Here is an 18,758-nt window from a genome sequence, read left to right as displayed (position 1 = left end):
GGAAGGCAGTCAGTAGATCCTTCCAAGCAGAGGCAAGAAGTAATGTCTTACCATGAGCTCACCGTCCACATCCTCCCATCTGCCTGTTTTTGCCGTGGTTGCCAGCACAGCTAACCCCAGCACCTGCCTGAGCTGGTGCAGTTTTGTCATTTCCTTTCTCCTTCCCAGGAGCAGGCCATAGAGGTGCTGACCCGCTCCAGCCTCGAAGTTGAGTTGGCCGCCAAAGAGCGGGAAATCGCCCAGCTGGTGGAGGATGTGCAGAGACTGCAGGCTAGCCTCACCAAGCTTCGGGAGAACTCCGCCAGCCAGATCTCCCAGCTCGAGCAGCAGCTGAGTGCCAAGAACAGCACGCTCAAAGTAAGGACACTGTGGGGTCCGGCGGGCAAGGGAGGGCTGGACGTGCACTTGCGTACCCTTTGCCTTCCTCCGCACACGGCCCTGGAGGGAGCCTGGGATTGGCCTGCAATGATGGTTCTGGCTCCCCACCGACACCCTGAGAGCTCTTCAATGGTCGCTTCTGCCCAGCATCGGGGATGCCCGATGGGTGTAGTGACCATGGCAGGAGGCCTTATCTCAGAAGCTGCCTTCTTGGCCCTTCCTTGATTGCACAGGTATTCTCATTTTACTAGTCTGCAAAGGTAATGGTTAAAATTCAATCTCTTTTAAAAGTAAAAGTGACTGCTTGGATATTTCTTAGTCTGAGCTCCAACCATCAACAAGTTTTTCCCTCCAGTCAGAACCGAATGACGTGGCATGAGGCTCCCTGGAGGACCTCAGTCAGAAGCGTGGGTGTCTAAATTCCATCAGAATACTTTTTTGGAAGACATCACATCTGGAATTGTCAACAAATATGGCAACCGTGAGCCTCTGTGAAGCAGCTAGAAGCAGAGTCCTGGCACCCAAGGCAGGGAGGTGGACTTTGAACCCCTCTGCCAGCTCCAGCCTGGGCAGCACCTTCAGCACTTGGTAGAAAACCCATCCTCAGTGCCCGCCCACCCACGACACTGCTTTTCTACTTGAGAGCTGTGGCTGGCAGTGTTGGACCTGGAGGCTCTGTGTGCTTCTTGGGTGGGTGAGAGAAGCTGTCAAGTTCGCAGGCTGTCTGCATAGACATGCCATTAGTCAGCTCTGCTGGGCTGCCCAGGCACTCTGAAATGTGAGCTCTGCCTGTGCCCAGATGAAATGAAAGCAAGAGGTACCCGAGCCCCCTGGGCCTTACTCTCAAGCTGCAAGATCATTTTTTGTCCCTCAGGCCTGGGACACACCACAGCTGCCTAAAATGTGTTACTTCAACACAGCTCACACAGGTGGCCTCTTTCCTCCCAGGCAGAATCACAGCGGCCCAGACAAAACCTAGGTCCTCATGAGGTTTCTCATAACTTTGTGTCCCAAATTCAGAACCTGGAATCTTTTTCATTATATTGGAATATATATACTTTACTTAAGCTATTTCCTATCATTTGAAGTTACTTAGTGTAATTTGAAGATAGTCCTGGGACCCTAGATTCCTAGCGTGTCAGAGCCAGAGAACCTCAGAGTATCTTACCAGCACAGGCTTGGCCCCTGCTCCCAGGCCAGACGTTCCCCTTCTCCACTCTGCTGTCCCTACACAAGGCCACTTGGGCCTCCTCCTGCCCCAACTCAGCATCCATTTGTGGGATGCGTGATTGAATGAATGAATGAATGAATGCCAAGTCTAATCATTGTATACTAAATAAGGTGGATCAAGCTTAATTATAAAAATGTCAGGACAACTTTTTCTTATATGGAGTAATTCTAGAATGTCGTAGGGCCATCTTGGTTTTCTTTTTCCATTGAAAGTTTCCTTCTTGACACATGACCATGTTTCTGACCCAGAGCTAAGTACCAACAAGTCTGTCCTCATGGCAACTCGCTGGCACTGGCAGAACCCACAGCCCAAGAAACTGCCAGGTTGGGCTCCTTGGGGGAGATAGTCCTGTGACTGGGAAGATGGGTGAGACCTAGTCATCTTTGTCATCAACCATGGCATTTATTTCCTCATTGTGTCTTTTTCTCTCATCAGCCTGCTCAGTGAGTACCAGTGCTCATTTTTTATTTCTAGATTAAATCTAATTTTCTCATGTTACAGCTATTTCTGACCCTAGCATTGGCATTATTATTAGATAATTTGCCTTTCTCTGCTCTGTTACCATTAAAGGGTTTGACTCAAATGCATTCTGCATTGGACTACATAAGACAGAGGCTGTAGAGCTTGCATTTTTTATTCTAGAGCAATTTCCTCTAAACCATTTAAGGTTTTAATGTTTGCCTTCACAAAAAATGAAACACAGTTTTCACAAATTAATGTTCTTTATCCATATCTTGGGGGAAATCTTTAATACTGTGCAGTTAATGAAACAATTCGGCAATACTTCTTCCAAAATTATTGCTCCTTTATCTTCATCTGATCTAATAATCAAAACATATCCTCTAGTAACAAGACCTCTCTGGTTTTAATTATCTTAACCCCTTCTCGCCAGGAGTGAAGACCTCCCCAATATCGAACCTGCACACAAAAGGCATTAGCCTTCCCCAAAGGAGTAAGGTTAATTGAATGAGATACCTTCCCAGGGCTCTTTCCCCCCCCCGCCCTAATGTGTATAATTTATAGTCTCAAATCTAAACTAGGCAGCGGTACAATTATTAGGAAACTATTTTATGAATGAGGCCCGTCATATTGACAGCCCGATGCTTTTGCAACAGGGGTCTGTGACCCAGCGGTGGTGGCCGCACAGAAGCAGCAGTGAGCCGTCCCTGAACTTCCCGGGACTCTCCTCTCCTCCTCCCTCCCACCCCTTTCCTCCCCTTCCCCCAGCCCTTTCCTTCTTGGACCGTGTTGTCCAGCTTTGGGGACACTGTGTGGGGCTCAAATTGGGATCCGTTTAAGGATGCTGCAGCTTCCAGCCACCTCAGCATCTTGGGGCTGTGGGTGCTTTGCCATGAACATTAACAAGGGCCTTTGAGGCAAATGCTAATGGCAGTCGCCAGTGGAATGTGGGCACTTGGTGTCACAAGGGCCGGCGGCATCAGCGCAGAGTCTTGAGACTTGAGGTGACTGAGAATCTTTGGTCTCTCTGCCAGCACACTGGTGCTGTCTGTAATGGGATGGCTCTGGGCGTTAATTGGTCGCCTGCCTTAGCACCTTGAAGCTCCCAACCTCTGTGATTGAGATTCTTCCCTTCACTTAGACAATTGATTTGTGATGTTTTGGGGCTAAATTGACAGTGGAATGTTTGCCAGTCTTTCCCTCCCCGTGTTTTGCTTTTTCAAGCCAAGTTCACCATAAACGCATCACTCTCCTCTCCGTATACAGTCAAATAGACACGGAAATAGACTCAGACGCGGGAGATGTTTCCTCCTGCTTCACTTACCAGTGCTCAAGCACAGTGCTACTTGTAACGTACAATTCTATATTTGTAATTGATGAAATAACCAACTGCTGTTACAGGGCTGCTATTTTTGATAACTCTATTCTGTGGTCTTCTGTTGGGAAACTTGAAAACAGAGGCAGTATAGCCCTGGCCAGAGTACTCCATGGTTAGAGCATCAGCCTGCATGCACATCAGAGGGTTGAGGGTTCAATTCAGGTCAAGGGTACATACCTAGGTTGCAGGTTCATTCCCCACCCCCAGGGCATGTGCAGGAGGCAGGGGTTAATGTGTCTCTCTCACATCCATGTTTTTATCTCTCTCTCTCTCTCTCCCCCTCTCCCTTCCACTCTCTGTAGAGGATCAATGGAAAAAATATTCTCCTTGGGTGAAGATAAAAATAAAATAAATTTTTTAAAAATAGAGACAGTATGATTAGGCAGTCACCTACATTATGTTCACTATAGCACAGAAAACAGTGCTTCCAAAAGCTTCCATTTAAAATTATATTTATGAGAAAAGATAGCTAAAAGGATGGCAGTCTCCCATAGGGAGAAATTACATCTTTGGGCAGGTGTATTACAGTGACCTGCAGGATGGTCTCCAAGCTGCGCATGACTCCCCAACCCTCTGGCCCCTCACCCCACCTCCTGACGTGCTGGTGGTCCTCTTGAGCCGCTGTAGAGCTTGCTGTGTCCCCCAGGAGGTTGGGACGGGAACAAAAGACTGATTACTGTTTCTCTACAGTCACTCCATGCCTTTAATTCTGAACGCTGCCTCTTTGGTTACATAAGTTTCCTCACCAGGCAGTGTGTTGACTCTGCATAAAGGCTGCCCTCTATCATGTTTTAACAAGCATCTTAGCAACATCGCAGTGTATAAAGCTCTAACATCCACATCCCATTTGACACTCACTAGGTGAGCGGTCATGATGATCACCACTTTGTGGAGGAGATCACTGCAGTTAGGAGAGGCCAGGCCCTGTAGTTTCTAGCACTGTATATGGGAGACCCATGCATGTGCCTCCACTGCGCCCACCCACCACGATAGGGGAGACTTACCCTGGACGGCACGAGCATCTGCATCCTGAAAGCAGAGGAGCCTAGGACCGAACCTCCCAGAGCCTCGCCCTGGTTGGGTCTTGAAGGCACTGTGAGCAAATTGGAGGAAGGACAGTGAGCTTTCCCTGGGGAGGAGGAAGGGCGAAGATGGTACCACTCAGGGAGCAGTGCTGAGGCCTAGGGGGAGCAATTTCCAGAAACCAAAAGGGCTGTTCTAGGATTGATGATAGGTGCTGGAGGTTTCAAGTAGTGTCCTGTAAATCGCTGTGAACCAGTGGGTGTTACTGGAGATGATTCAGGGAGCTAATTGTGGGAATCTACAATGAATCCTCTTAAGAAGATGCATGTGTTCTAGTCACTTGTGAGTAAATCCTGGTGTTTCACTTGCATAGTCCCCAGCTTGCAGCACCCTTAGCTGACCATGACTTGCAATGTCCAAGTGGCCTATATTTGCCTGGGTCACACCTAGATCATAGCTCGAGGAAGTTGGAGGTGACCTATAACAGGGTTACCATAGAAGGGCCTTTATTCAGAGCCACCTTTCTCCTGCCTGCAGCAAGCGCTCCAATATAGCCGTCACTCTCCCCGCCAACCCCCTATCTGGCCTGTGGTCTCCTCTTTTTGTCTTGAATTCTCAGCATCCATGTGTGCACAGTGCCCACCCAGCCATCCCTGGGCTTCTCCCCCTTGCCCAGCATCAGTAGATGCTACCTCTCACCAAGGAACAGTGGGGACTGTCTCTCTCACATCCATGTTTCTATCTCTCTCTCTCTCTCTCCCCCTCTCCCTTCCACTCTCTGTAGAGGCGAAGGTGAAAAGGAGGCATACACTGCCTAGTCCTAGACCCCAGAAAATCTGTATCAACCCCAGGACCTATACCTCAGATCCCTGCCCTGGACCTGGGAACGCAGTCACACTTGCTCAGCTCCGACTGGTGGCCCCTCAGCCCAGGGCTCCAGCTGAGTACCAGGCGTCACACACCGACACCTGAACTGTCAGTCTCCAGACAGCACTGCCAAGAACCTAGCTCTGATCATCCTGGAGGAGGAAGGTGGAGCTGTGTGCAAACTGCAGCATAGTCACCGCTCTGGCCCACAGTCTGTTTATTGCAAAAAGGTATTGCTGCCTTGACCCCCTCGCTGTGCAGCCTGGAAGATGAGGCCTTTCCTAGGGTCTTTGTATTTGTGTCTTGTGCCAAAGGCCCCTTAAGTTGGCAGCCCCAGAGCAGGGAAAGCCCTGTGGTATAACTTGACTAAGATATTGTTTATAAGTGTAGTGCCTAATTTGCTACACACCAAAATACTTTGCACTTTAAATTAAATTTTCTTATATTTGAGTCTTAGCCAGGAATTTAAGAACTTCATATAGCGCCCTCTCCCCTACAGGAAGCCCGTGCCATTGTCTTCCCCCTTCCATTCCCCCGCAGGCCTACATCTCCTAAACTCGAAGCGACCCCACAAGATTTGCAACCAGGGGAGCAATGAGCAGCAGCAGCTCGTCCCAGGCTAACCCCCTTTCTCTGACTTCTCAGTGAACCAAAGCAACCCAGCCTAGGTTCCCCTGTTACTTCTTTGTCAGCGGTTCTCAATTTGTGGGTGGCGACCCCTTTGGGGATCGAAAGACCCTTTCACAGGGGTCGCCTAAGACCATCGGAAAACACATAAATAATTACATACTGTTTTTGTGATTAATCACTATGCTTTAATTATGTCCAATCTGTAACAATGAAATTGGGGGTCACCACAACATGAGGAACTATATTAAAGGGTCGCGGCATTAGGAAGGTTGAGAACCACTGTTCTATGTCCTTCTTCATTTCACTCTCGCAAGTGTGTGCGCTGCGGTCAGTACGTTCTTGCTTGCTTGCTTGCTAAGCCCATCACCCAAGGTCACAACTCAGCCTGGGCTAGCAACCTGTTTCTGACATGTGGCCATTTCTCACCTGTCTGTATAAAGCCCATGTGTGTTGCTTAGATAAGTACCTTTTCAGGAAGATAATCTGGCTTCCAAATTCTGCATTCATGGAATTGGATATGAGGCTGCCTTTCCTGCCATCAGCACTTAAGAGCCAGAATCGGTCCAGGCACCTGTGTTCCTTCCCCATGGATCTGCCACAGAACAATGGGGACATTGAGAGATGACATTGGGAAGTGGAGAACGTCATAAACAGAGCCCCTAGATTCAGAACCACAGAGCTTCTTCAGAAACAATTTAGTCACATCCAAGGGTAAAGTAATAATAACTAGGGAAACAATAATAACGGCCATTGCTGAGTGCTTTATCATGTGCCAAGCACTGCACTAAGCACTTAATACACATTATTTCATTGAAGCCTCGCAGAAGCATGGTCCTGTGTGCATCACGGCCCCATTTATGAACAAACTGAAGCCTAGAGAAGTTAAGTGTCTTGTGAAAGTCTCCCTGCATCTGAAAGCCACCGTCCGGCCTGTGAGGCTCAGCGCAGCCTTGCAGCAGGCACTGCCTGGCCTCAGCACACCAGCCTTTCACTTCCTCCCGGGGTTGCTGCAGGCAGGCAGGGCAGCCTCTGCTCTGACGAGGTCTGATAGTAGGACTCAGTGATTCTTTCTTTGGGCAGATAGATGCCTCTGCAGGGTGTTGCAACAATTAAGTAAGATAGCAAGATGCAGAACCAAGCATAGGACTGGGCCTACCCAGTGAACATTAGCGATTCTGAGAGAGGGATCTTTGTCCGGTGAGAGCGGCAGGTTAAGCACCTGTTGCCCTTTCCAGATTGAGGCTCAGAAGTAGGCTTTCTAGGTACTCAGCAAGGAGTTTCTGGTCACAGAACTGAGCTGAGGACTTTTGGTCTTTCTTCCTTGATGGCATTTACAGTGTTAGAGGCCAGTGGTCAGCCCCGCCTATGCTTCCTGGCACTCTGTGGGGACAGGCTGAAGGGCTCACAGGTCAGGACAAGCTTGGTCAGACCTCCAGCCATTTGCCCAACGAGCAGAGACATCGTCAGAGCTTTAGAGGCGTGGCCTCGGGTTCTTAATTAAGCTGGTGGCAGAAATTTCAGTGGAAGCTGTTTAGTCCTCAGTGAATGCTTATACCCAACCAAATGACAGACTCCAGCCTAGAGCCTTCTGATCGGGGCCGACCTCAGGTCTGCAAAAAAGACCTGCAACTGTGCTCTCAGGAAAGTGGACTGGGACTTGGCGATGGTAATGGTCCCACATCCGAGGCCCACCGTGCCAACATCTGCACCATGTCCTTGCCTTTGTGCCCCTTAGCTAAACCCTTTAAGGTCATTGCTGCTATCCCATTCTATAGACCAGAAGTTTATTGACATGTCCAAGGTCACCCAGGTTGCAAGAGACAGAACTGACTCCAGGTTCAGTGACGTGCTGAGTTCTGAAGTGTTCCGTGTTTTCCCCTCTCACTGCCTTTCTTCCTTTCTCCTGATCTCTGAACATGACCAAGTTTTATGTATTTTGTATCCAGTGTCAGTGAATTCCTCAGTCTGAAAGGTATTTCTGTATCCCAGCAGCACTGGATCTTTTGTTTGGGAGGGTTAGCACATTAGTGCTTCCTGCTATTCCACCATAAAGAGAAGAATGAAGTAATCATTTTTTCATGAGCACCTTCTGAGATTCTTTTGTCAGAAAATGAGTGCATGCTACCCCCTGCTTGATTATGGCTGAGAAACCATTATAAACATAACATTGGCAAGAGGTCTTATAAAGGAACTAGGGCAGCACAATTTTACGCAATGGAAAATACACCAAACTGCCAGTAAATGCAGTAGAAAAATGGACTAAATGACTTTTGTTTATAGAACACCTGAATTCTTGAAACAGCGAGCAGGGTGGGATTCGGGTAAATGTCCAAGCTGATGGCCACATGAGCATCTCCTCCCTCAACTCCAACATGTTCCCAGATGTCTTTAAACTGAGATTGTAGTTGTGGCTGGTCAAGCCAAAGGCGAATGGAAGCCCTAGAGATGGAGAGGTGCTTTGATTCAGGCCCAGGAATTTGTTCACCCCAGGTTTGGAAACACGCTAAGTCGTTAGAACCCTTCCCCGCAACCTGGGTCTTTGTGTTTTTATTAAGCTGCTTATTTCCCCTACAGAGCTCCCTAATGGGGAGAAAAAAAAGCAAACTAGTCCAAAACACCTTCATAGAGGGAAGCGCAGCTGCTGACCTCCCTATGCCAAAGGCCTGCCTGGCAAGAAAGCCTGTCAAGCTCTGTGCTGAAACCGCCAATGAATGCCCAGCGAGCACACAGACTCCAATGGAGCCTATTAGAGTGTTGTCCTGCCTGGGAAATATGCTGTCACTCCCCTGCACCCCTGGACAGAACCCCTCACCTTTCCTCTGAAGGGCCATCAGGGGATCTACTGTGGCCCTGCTGGCCAGGGCACCCTTGGAGGGCCCTCCCCACAGGGTTCAGAACTGTCAGGGAAACACTGACCACCCAGCTGAACAGTCCTCTGCTCCTAAGAGCCCCTGCAAGTGCTTTTTCCTGATGCCTATCTGATGACAGCCTCAACAAAAAAGGGGCTATATCTTTGGTTTGCAGGGTCCCACCAAGGGTGTTAACAACTGACTATATGCATCAGCTAACCAAACGTGGTTTGTGAAAGCCACTTGCTGTTTTTACAATACTAGCAGAGCATCTCTTCATTCTGTTTGTCATTTCATGATATTCGTACAAAATGGCCTTTTCCTTATTGTTTTCCAAATTTTATGTTACAGTCTTACATTAACGTGTGTGTGTGTGTGTGTGTGTGTGTGTGAATGCCTGTGTCTACTAACATACATGCTCACACCAGACCACAGAGTAAAGATCAAAAGATGACACCACACGTTATCATCTTTCATTTGTACATTTTCTTGTTCCCTCTCAGGGACCGCTGGATGTTTTACAGGGAATGTAATCAGTGAAATCTGTTTAGTCCATTTGGCTGCCAGAGCAGAATACCATAGACTGGGGAACTTATCTATACTAATAAAAGGGTAATATGCTAATTAGACCAGGTCAACCAGACATCTTCCAGATGTCCAACTTCCTTTTGGATAGTTAGGGGGAGGCCAGGCTGGCAGGGGGGCAGTTAGGGGGCAACCAGGCCGGCATGGGGGGCAGTTACGGGACAATCAGGCAGGCAGGCAGGCGAGTGATTAGGAGCCAGCAGTCCTGGATTACAAGAGGGATGTCTGACTGCCAGTTTAGGCCCAATCCCACAGGGGTCCCAGATTGGAGAGGGTGCAGGCCAGACTGAGGGACACACACACACACCCCATCCCATGCACAAATTTTGTGCACCGGGCCTCTAGTAAACAAAAAACACTTATTTCTCTCAGTCCTGGAGGCTGGGAAATCCAAGATCAAGGCACTGGCAAATTTGGTGTCTGGTGAGAGACCCCTCCCTGGCTGCCTTCTCTCTATGTCTGCACAGGGCAGAATAGAATAGGCGAGGGCGCTCTCTGGGCCACTTCTATAAGGCCACTAATCCCATTCATGAGGGCTCCACCCTCATGACCTAATCACCATCTCCAGATCCATCACAGTGGGAGTTAGGATCTCAACATATGCATTGCCAGGAAGAGGACACAAACACTCAGTTTATAGCAGAGTCCATTGACCTATTTCAGACATGGTGACTAATAAAATTCCTCTCTGTTTTCAGCAACTGGAAGAAAAACTCAAAGGACAGGCTGACTATGAAGAGGTGAAGAAAGAACTCAAGTAAGTGTGGAGATGCCTGCTCAGCCACTCATGAGCCAGAGCTCACTGGGGACATTTGCTAAAAAACACCATGGCAATGAGCGGGCAGCCTCAGATCATTGGTCGCAGCATCAGCAGACGCTGCACCACAGGGCCATGTTCTGGGCCGCCCTGGGTGCTTGCCCTGAGGCCTGTGCCTGAATTATTGGGCTTTTTATAAAACTATGCATTTTAAGTATACCAGTATGCACAGAATTGGGAATTATTACCATTTTAGACATTATAAAATATGAGCTTGTTTTTCAGTTATAAATCCCCAAAACAGAAGCAAAACAAGGAAACTTTTCCGCCTGAAAGGGTACACCTGGCCTCTCACCTCCCTGGCTGCCTAGACTCCAGGACTTTCGTCTCCCAACCTCCAGTTCCCCACCCGAGAGGCAGCATCTGAGAGTGCGTTGTCCCTTCTGTGCTAGTGCTACATTCTCAAGCTCAGACATTCCCTCCTCAGGGCCCACCACCCAGCTTGGCCCTCCTGCCTCAGACTCCTTCCCTGGGACTACTCTTGGCCCTCCTGCAGCTCCCAGGCTCTAGGCCCTAACCTGTCCCCCAGTTCTAGCACCCTCCGAGCTCACAACCTCCTCCCCTAGCCTGCAGCTCATGGGCAGCCCCTCGGAGAGCACACAGCCCACCCTATCCTGCCTCGACTTCCCCTGCCTCCATGGCCAGGTCATCAGGTCCTGGTAGGAAGTCACTGTGGTGTGAGCCTGTCCCTGCAGACTGTGTTCTCTCCACTGCTGCTTTGGCTCTGTGCTGCCCAGGGACCCTCTTTTGTCCCCACCTGAGCCCTCAGCAGACACCCTGTGGTCTGCTCTGCAGAGGAGACAGACATCCCACATCTTCCCCCTTTGCCTTGAAATCACTCCTGTCCTGGCTTCCCCCATCTCCCCAGGCTGACCCCTCAACCTGGACCCTGGCTCCCTTCCTTCCTACTCCTTCCTGCTATTCTATCAGCTCCTTTCTCTTGCTGACTTTTTCGGTTTCTCCATTTAAAATGAGTATATACAACTTGCCATGCTGTTCTTTGTGTTCTTAATCCCGTTCCTCGGGTCTGCTAGGAACCTTCTTGCCGCCTCATCCAGGAGCCGTCCTCAGCCGTATGACCCCAGCCTCCCTGGTGAGGTGCCTCCAGGTTCTCTGCTCAGTCCTGTGCAGCCTCACTCCCTCTGCCACACGCCTCTGCCAGGACCTTCTTGGCCGACACCTAATCTCTACAGCTCTAGCTTCAAGCCCTGTACTCTCCGCCACCCCATTTCCAACTCAGGGATGTATATTTTTTACCAGGTTGGCCTTCTGTACCTGCCTTCCTATCCAGTCTTCCCTTCCTTTCCCTCTTCTTCCCTCCTCAAAAGAAATAAAATGGGTGCCACCTCCTAGTGTTGAATCAGAGGAACTGATGTGAAGGCCTCCACCCAAGACCCCTTCGTCCCCAGGCTGAGATCAGTCCCACACCCCCACTCCGACCACCTCCGTTCCCAGAAACCAGGGCTCCTGGACGCCAGCCAGTAGCTCATCCCTGGTCTGTCCCTCCTGTCTGCCCGCCTGCCTCACTGGCCCTCACTCCTCGCAGAGCACCCTCCACCTTCCTGCCAGCCTCTCGTTGCATCTGCACACCACAGCCCCCTCCACCACGTCAGCATCCGACAGCCACCCACTCGGTGGCTTTTCTGATAAAATGCATCCTTGGCCTCCCACTTCCTAGTAATTTCAGTGCTTTTTCAGAAACATGCTCACGTTTTCTCCCCATCTATGCCGGGGTTTCCACACCCTGCAGTGGCCTGTAAAGCATCCTGTTCCTTCAAGGCCCGTCTCAGACTCATAACTCCTCCACGGACAGACCTTGTCTCCAGCCTAATGAGGTCTCTCCTGCCAAGGGCCCCACAGGTTTTCTCTTTCCCGTGCCCTTTGGATTTTGTCTTCCCTGAAAGAGCCTATAATGTTCATGAGGATGAGAGGAGTGGTTCCGATTCTCCAGTGACGGGCACATGAGTTGTCGGTAAATATCTGTTAACTTCATGAAGAGACACCGGTGTTTCAGTATGAACTTGGAGACTCCGTCTTCTCTTGTGTGGTCCTGAGGAACTTGGAGACTCCGTCTTCTCTTGTGTGGTCCTGAGGAAGCTTTCAGGCAAGCACATAGTTGTGAGCAAACTAATGGCCGCAAAGAAAGAGCACGTTCCAGGCATCTGTCTGGTGGGCGAGGCCAAGTACTTTAGCGTTTCCTACAGCACGGCCTGCCCACATCAGCTCCTGGCATGCTGTTCTGTTAGCTTACATGACAAGGGCCACTGCGAAGGTACAACCAGAGGGAAACTAAGAGCAGTCGGCTGCTGCGGAACATCGCGGTGGCTTGGCAAAAAGTGGTCTCCCGGGACCCGTGGCATTTTTACACACTGCTCTCCTGGTGACACTTCCATGGAGTTTAAAGAGGGCAGAGGCTGACGTCATGGCTTTGAGAATGCTGGCAGAACTCAGGTGGCCCGTGCCTGAGATGCGCAGCCTGCCCTCATTACCACCTTCCCTCCTTGTGTGTGAGGGGAGCACCCACATGGACTCCCTTGCCCTTTCCTCCCCAGTAGACTCACAGAAAGAAAGCGATGTCCATGCTAAAGAAACACTGGACACAGCAGTTCTGGGCACCTGGCCTCACTCGGCTCTTGGGCTTGTTGAAGCAAGCTAGAGGCTGGTGTGATTTCAATGATAAGGAGAACAAAGGAGACATAAACCTGCTCTCCCACATTTTTGCAATGATGTTCCTTCCCCAGCCCGGGGCTGCAGAGAAGGTCTGTGCCAGCTTTTGAGCCATCCAGGTGTGGGACCATGCTCTTTGTCCATTTCCCTGTGCCCAGGTGCCAGCTACCACTTGAGCGTGTGGGGTGACAGCCCTACGGTGCTGAGATTTCTCTCTCTGGCTTCCTTGTACCAGCGTTTTCATTCCCACTAAGCTTTACAAATACATTCTACTTGCATCAATGTTATGCCTGTGTTCAACTTTAAAATTATACTCTGAACAGACCTGGTGTGATTCCATATGGAATGATTTACATGCCGGGCAAGAAACTTTTGCTGGCCAACTGCTAGTTGAGTAGTTATTCTAGAGACCATTATCAGATTATAATGCTGCCAGGGAAGTTGTTAAAGTTGTCAGATCCTCTGGTCCTGGAGAGCAGGAAACCGTGTTGCTGACGCTCATTAGTGTGGCTGTGAACAAAGGTCAGAGCAGGAAATAACCACTCTGTCTTGCTCTTTGCAGTATTCTGAAGTCCATGGAGTTTGCACCGTCTGAGGGCGCTGGGACACAGGTACATGGTCTCACTTTGCTTTTAGTGTGTATGAGTGTCCGCATGGCCATGTCACGGTCTCTAGGCGAGCTTCACTATCAATATTTCTGTGAGACCTCTCGCCCTTAGCTGGCCAATCATGCCTCAAGAACACTTAGCCAAGTTAAAGCAGTTTGTCTTTATTTAAAAAGAAAAGTTAGTGTTTTCCAAACTGTTAACTCAATTTCGGTGAAATTGTGATTTAAGTTGGTACAAAGAACTTGAATAAAAACAATTTCAGATTGTGTTAAAGATCAGCCCAGAAAGGCTGGCTTGGGAGCTTTTATTATCTACAGAGGCAAGGTGACAATAGCACTTGGTAATCTGGTAGCCAATTAAAATTTAAGTAATCTCATGGAATCCTGCTCCTAATGCCCATAAAACAGCTGACTCTTTGTGGCTGGCACCTTTACAATGATTTTCTGACAGGTGTATGGCTCTGCAGCCAGTCCTATTGCCAGATGAGACACAGGTTTATACCACTTGATTTTGGGGACAAAATAGAGAATAGTTGTCTAGAAGAAGAAAAATTATTACAACTGGAATGAATTCTTTTGGAAAGGAACTTGAATGTTTTCCATGGGGTGTCAATCACCATCGGGAGAAGTCACATTTCCATAACATGTTGGGTGGGAAGCCATAGAGCATTGTGGTCGCAGGGTCTGAGGCCTGAGGAGTGGCGGGTGGCCGCCCGCAGTGAGCCCCACTCTGCTCTGTCTAGGATGCATCCAAGCCCCTGGAGGTGCTGCTGCTGGAGAAGAACCGCTCGCTGCAGTCCGAGAACGCCTCTCTGCGCATCTCCAACAGCGACCTGAGCGGTAGGTTGACAGGCTCTCACGAGCCCTGCTCGGTCCCTTCCAGGGTCGAGGAAGAGGAAGGTGAACCGTGAGTCTGGGCCGATGCATGATGGGAACATCACTGGTTAATGAGAACCTTGACTAATAAGTGTTTGGTCTCCTCGTCCTCCTCACTGCTCCTCTCCTCCCCTCCCCCGCCTGCTTAAAGACGTCAAGGTGAGATATGTGGCCGCAGAGAATCTGTGGAGGTCAGTTAGGGCCAGTGTTGCAGATCGCAGGAGGGACACTTGGAGGATGTTGGCTTTCTCATCTTTGCCTAGTTGTGTGGCCTCTCGCTCGTGGTGTTCCAGGGGCTGCGGACAAGGTTAGCCCTGCCCTTCCAGGCTCAGTGGAGCTTTTCTTCCTTCATCAGGTTTCTCTTGGGAACACGTCCCCCATCCTTAGCCTTTCTTTGCTCATCCCAAAATGGTGGCGTCACTGACTGCTTCTGGTTTTGGCAGCTGGTAAACCATTTAAAAGTGTCTCGGGCTCCGATGATATTTCATTCTTAAAATGTGCGTGCCTTCGATCGAGCGGACTCGGTGCAGTGCATTCGCCTCCGAGCACGTGGTGTGAGAATCTGTTGGTCCCAGAATGTCAGTGTTTGCTGCTCCTCAGGTGGGGCTCTCCTGGCAATAGCTCGAATGCCAGAGGCCCGCGACTTGTCAACTCTACTGTGTGTGGTACCGGCTCCTTGTCACTTTAGGAGTTTGAATCTATGTCAAGGGGACTCTCCAGGCTGCAACGTACAAGAAAGGTGCAAACATGAAATGCATGTTGCTTGTTTCCGGGGGGCCTTGTTTGGCTGATTTAAAAATTCAATTGAAAACAAACCAACACTGCTCATTGGCCCTTGTAAAATATGCACTTTTTTTCCCTTATGTGGGGCAAACTTTGCATTTTGGTCTTGGTTTTTTTTCCCTTTTGAATCCCCCATAATGCATTATGTTTGCCCTTCCTTGTAGGGTCAGCCAGGAGAAAAGGGAAAGACCAGCCTGAGAGTCGGCGTCCTGGACCTTTGCCGGCGCCCCCTCCTCAGTTGCCCCGCAACACGGGGGAGCAGGCTTCCAATACTAATGGTACACACCAGTTCTCACCAGCGGGGTTAACGCAAGACTTTTTCAGCTCATCCCTGGCAAGCCCCAGCCTACCCCTGGCTTCTACGGGAAAATTTGCACTAAACTCTCTCCTCCAACGACAGCTAATGCAGTCCTTCTACTCCAAGGCCATGCAGGAAGCAGGAAGCACAAGCATGATTTTTTCAACAGGTCCATACAGCACAAACTCCATATCTTCCCAAAGTCCATTACAACAAAGCCCAGATGTAAATGGCATGGTCCCGTCTCCCAGCCAGTCAGAAAGTGCTGGGAGCGTCTCCGAGGGCGAGGAGATAGACACTGCAGAAATCGCCCGGCAGGTGAAAGAGCAGTTGATCAAGCACAATATTGGACAGCGCATTTTTGGACATTATGTCTTGGGACTGTCTCAAGGGTCCGTGAGCGAGATTCTGGCCCGGCCCAAACCATGGAATAAACTGACTGTTCGCGGGAAGGAGCCTTTTCACAAGATGAAGCAGTTCCTCTCGGATGAGCAGAACATCTTGGCTCTTCGCAGCATCCAAGGCAGACAAAGAGGTGAGACACTTTCATGGGTTGGCACCAGCGTGTGAGCCTGTCACAGAGTGCTGTGTGTGTGTCTGTGTGATGAAACATTTGTGCATCACCTCAGGTAAAATTCTCTTCAGCTCTACTATTTCCAGAGTTCAAGGGTCAACTGGCAAGAGTAAAAGTTGTTAGATTTGGGAGATCCAGCCTCTGAAACACGCTCATCACCTCACATGTAGTAAACTCAGTATTTCAGTACTGTGTATTGAATCGGTAGAATTGCATTACATACAATATCTCAGCGTGTGTAGTGTCCAGGGATCAATTGGCCTTGGGTGCTGGCCTCACATAAGGAGGCGTTCTTGAGGTACCAACCAGCCCTAGAGCAGCAGCAGCAGCGGGGTCCATTCTCACACAGAGATGCTTCCGTCAAGAGAGTGTGTCCTCTCTTCCCACCACACAGAAGGGAGTGTGTCCTGTGGCCAACTCGCTCCTGGTGCCTATGTTCTATTTAGTGATTTATTTAGCATTATAAGCAAAACACACCTGCCTTGAGTTAAATACATGAAAGTTTCATTAAAACATCTTTCCTACCCCACCCTCCATAAAAAGATAAAAAGTCGATCTGGTCCCTAATTGAAAGAATTCCTTTCCTCTCTAACAGCAGGGGATCATTCGGCTAAAGCAACAATGATAGAGAGGTAATCTTAGACACGTTTGAAAAAACTTGAAATTTAGGCTCAAAACAAATCAAAGGGAGACATTCAAACAGCATCAGTTTACATAAAGCACATCGAGGTTTTTATGGCGATGTTAACTGTCTTTGGATGATTAATGTGAGCTTTGTCCCGGGGGCTGGTGGGCGATTCGCTTGGCGGCAGTGCTCCCTCTGTTTGCCCTGGTGGCGTTGGTGCCGCAGGTCCGTCTGATCTCCTTTTGCAGCAGAGCCATGGCCTCTGAAGCCGATCAGCCAGGGAAGGGCCTCTCAGAAGTTTCTAGTAGCTCCCAAGTTGCACAGGAAGCCCCGAGCCCTCTCGGTAGTTACAGCTGGCTCAGATTTCATGTCACACAGCCCATATCGTCAACACCACCATCCCCCTGATTGTTTTGTTCTTACCACACTTGTTTTTCAACAGAGAATCCAGGCCAGAGCCTGAACAGACTATTTCAGGAAGTACCGAAACGAAGAAATGGGTCTGAAGGTATGTTGCAGGCAGGTGTTTTTCTTTGCAGTTAGTAACCTAGGAAGCAGCATGTCCTTAGCTGTGTATTTGGGTTAAAACTGTGCAGTGTGATTCTGGCCTGGAACCTGATGGAAAAACAGATAGTAAGTATAAAACAAAGCACGGGTCCAAGTACACAAGGCCCCTTCCTTCTGAGCTGCTTGCACTCTACCGAGTGTAGAAGAGGTGGGCTCCACCACTAAGATTTAGTCCCCAAAAAGAATCCCAAACCCCGTTAGATTCAAATTATACCTTTTCCATTTTCTCAGAAGCAGGTGAAAGAATAACAATTGTTGCTCTGAGAAAAATCAGGTGACTAAGTCAAATGAGATATTGCTGCTTCCTTGTACTATCTTTTAATTCTGAAATACATTGAAAGTGCTACAGAGTGGACAAATTCCAATCATAATCAGTTTTCCTATGGGCCCTGCTAGCCAACCCCGACCACACTCCTTGGAGTGGCATCTCTAATGGGGCTTGGTCCCAGTGGTATGCTGGGTTTTAAATGGTTTGGTGTGGCAGTTTATATTTAGTAAGGTAGTGAAAAATTAAAACGTGGATGGCTTCCAGAAAGAACTGGGGCCAGCCCCCGGGCCGTAGTAGCTTCAATACATCTGTATTGCAGCTACTCTGCAAAGCATCACCGTGTAACCAAAAGACTGAATTCTTGTCCTTTAGGGATTTCTGTAGGCTCCTCTCCTCATTAATAAATTTTTTTTAATGTATTACTGATTTTAGAGAGGGGGAAGAGAGAGGGAGAGATAGAAATATCGATCAGCTGCCTCCTGCACACGGTCTACTGGGGACCAAGCCCACAGCCTGGACATGTGCGCTGACCAGGAATAGAACCAGTGACCTCTTGGTGCATGAGACGATGCTCAGTCCACTGAGCCACACAGTCTGGCTCATTCATAAACTTTTAAAAGACAGGATGTGATAACAGATTGAAAATTTTAAGTTAAGCCTTTAGCCTCTTTACTTTGTACATCCAAATGATTAATAGGTAATCAGCCTCAACCTTTTACCCTTCTTTTCCATTTTTTCTTTTGGGATACCATCCTCAAATACACGTACAGAACCTTGAACATAGCCTCATGTCAAAGCAGTTATTGGAATTGCTTTTAAATGATTTTCTCTCCCTGGTCCCAACCCATGGGTGTCCAGTTTGAGTAAATGTGAGAGCTTATCCCACTGGCCTAATAACATTCAACGTCAGGTAGATTCAGCACGAAGCCCTTTATGCATGGGGTCACGGTACCTGCTATGAAGTTGCATGCACAGCAGGTACAGGTAAATGGGAGGCCATACCTGCCTCCTTACCATCACCTGCCTCAACTCCTGTGAGATCTGTTGATCAGAATGACATCTTAGTGCGGCACTGGTTCTTGTTCCAGGTGTGGGTTTGATGTCATTGGTGTGGCTTCTCCTTGCAGGTAACATCACCACCCGGATCCGAGCCTCAGAGACCGGGTCCGATGAAGCAATCAAGTCTATCCTAGAACAAGCCAAAAGGGAACTGCAAGTGCAAAAAACTGGTATGGATTCCACTTCTTTGACTACTGTTTTCCAAACTTAATTAGAA

General features: G+C 49.0%; 1 protein-coding gene across 2 annotated transcripts in view; it reads left to right on the top strand.

Moving 5' to 3' along the window:
• The window catches only part of CUX1 (cut-like homeobox 1), a 372,075-nt gene that overhangs the window by 278,785 nt on the left and 74,532 nt on the right, over positions 1 to 18,758 (top strand). Inside the window, exons 11-14 of one of the 2 annotated variants that reach the window (XM_006773399.2) lie at positions 175 to 357; positions 10,099 to 10,157; positions 13,447 to 13,495; positions 14,235 to 14,331. In XM_006773399.2, the coding sequence (XP_006773462.1) occupies positions 175 to 357; positions 10,099 to 10,157; positions 13,447 to 13,495; positions 14,235 to 14,331 (388 nt within the window). Of the gene's footprint in view, positions 1 to 168; positions 358 to 10,098; positions 10,158 to 13,446; positions 13,496 to 14,234; positions 14,332 to 18,758 lie in introns of both variants that reach the window. The other variant, XM_006773398.2, reaches the window with a different exon arrangement.

This window comes from Myotis davidii, unplaced genomic scaffold (genome assembly GCF_000327345.1).
Source record: "Myotis davidii unplaced genomic scaffold, ASM32734v1 scaffold726, whole genome shotgun sequence".
NCBI lineage: Eukaryota > Metazoa > Chordata > Mammalia > Chiroptera > Vespertilionidae > Myotis > Myotis davidii.
This window is presented reverse-complemented; position numbering and strand designations above follow the sequence as displayed.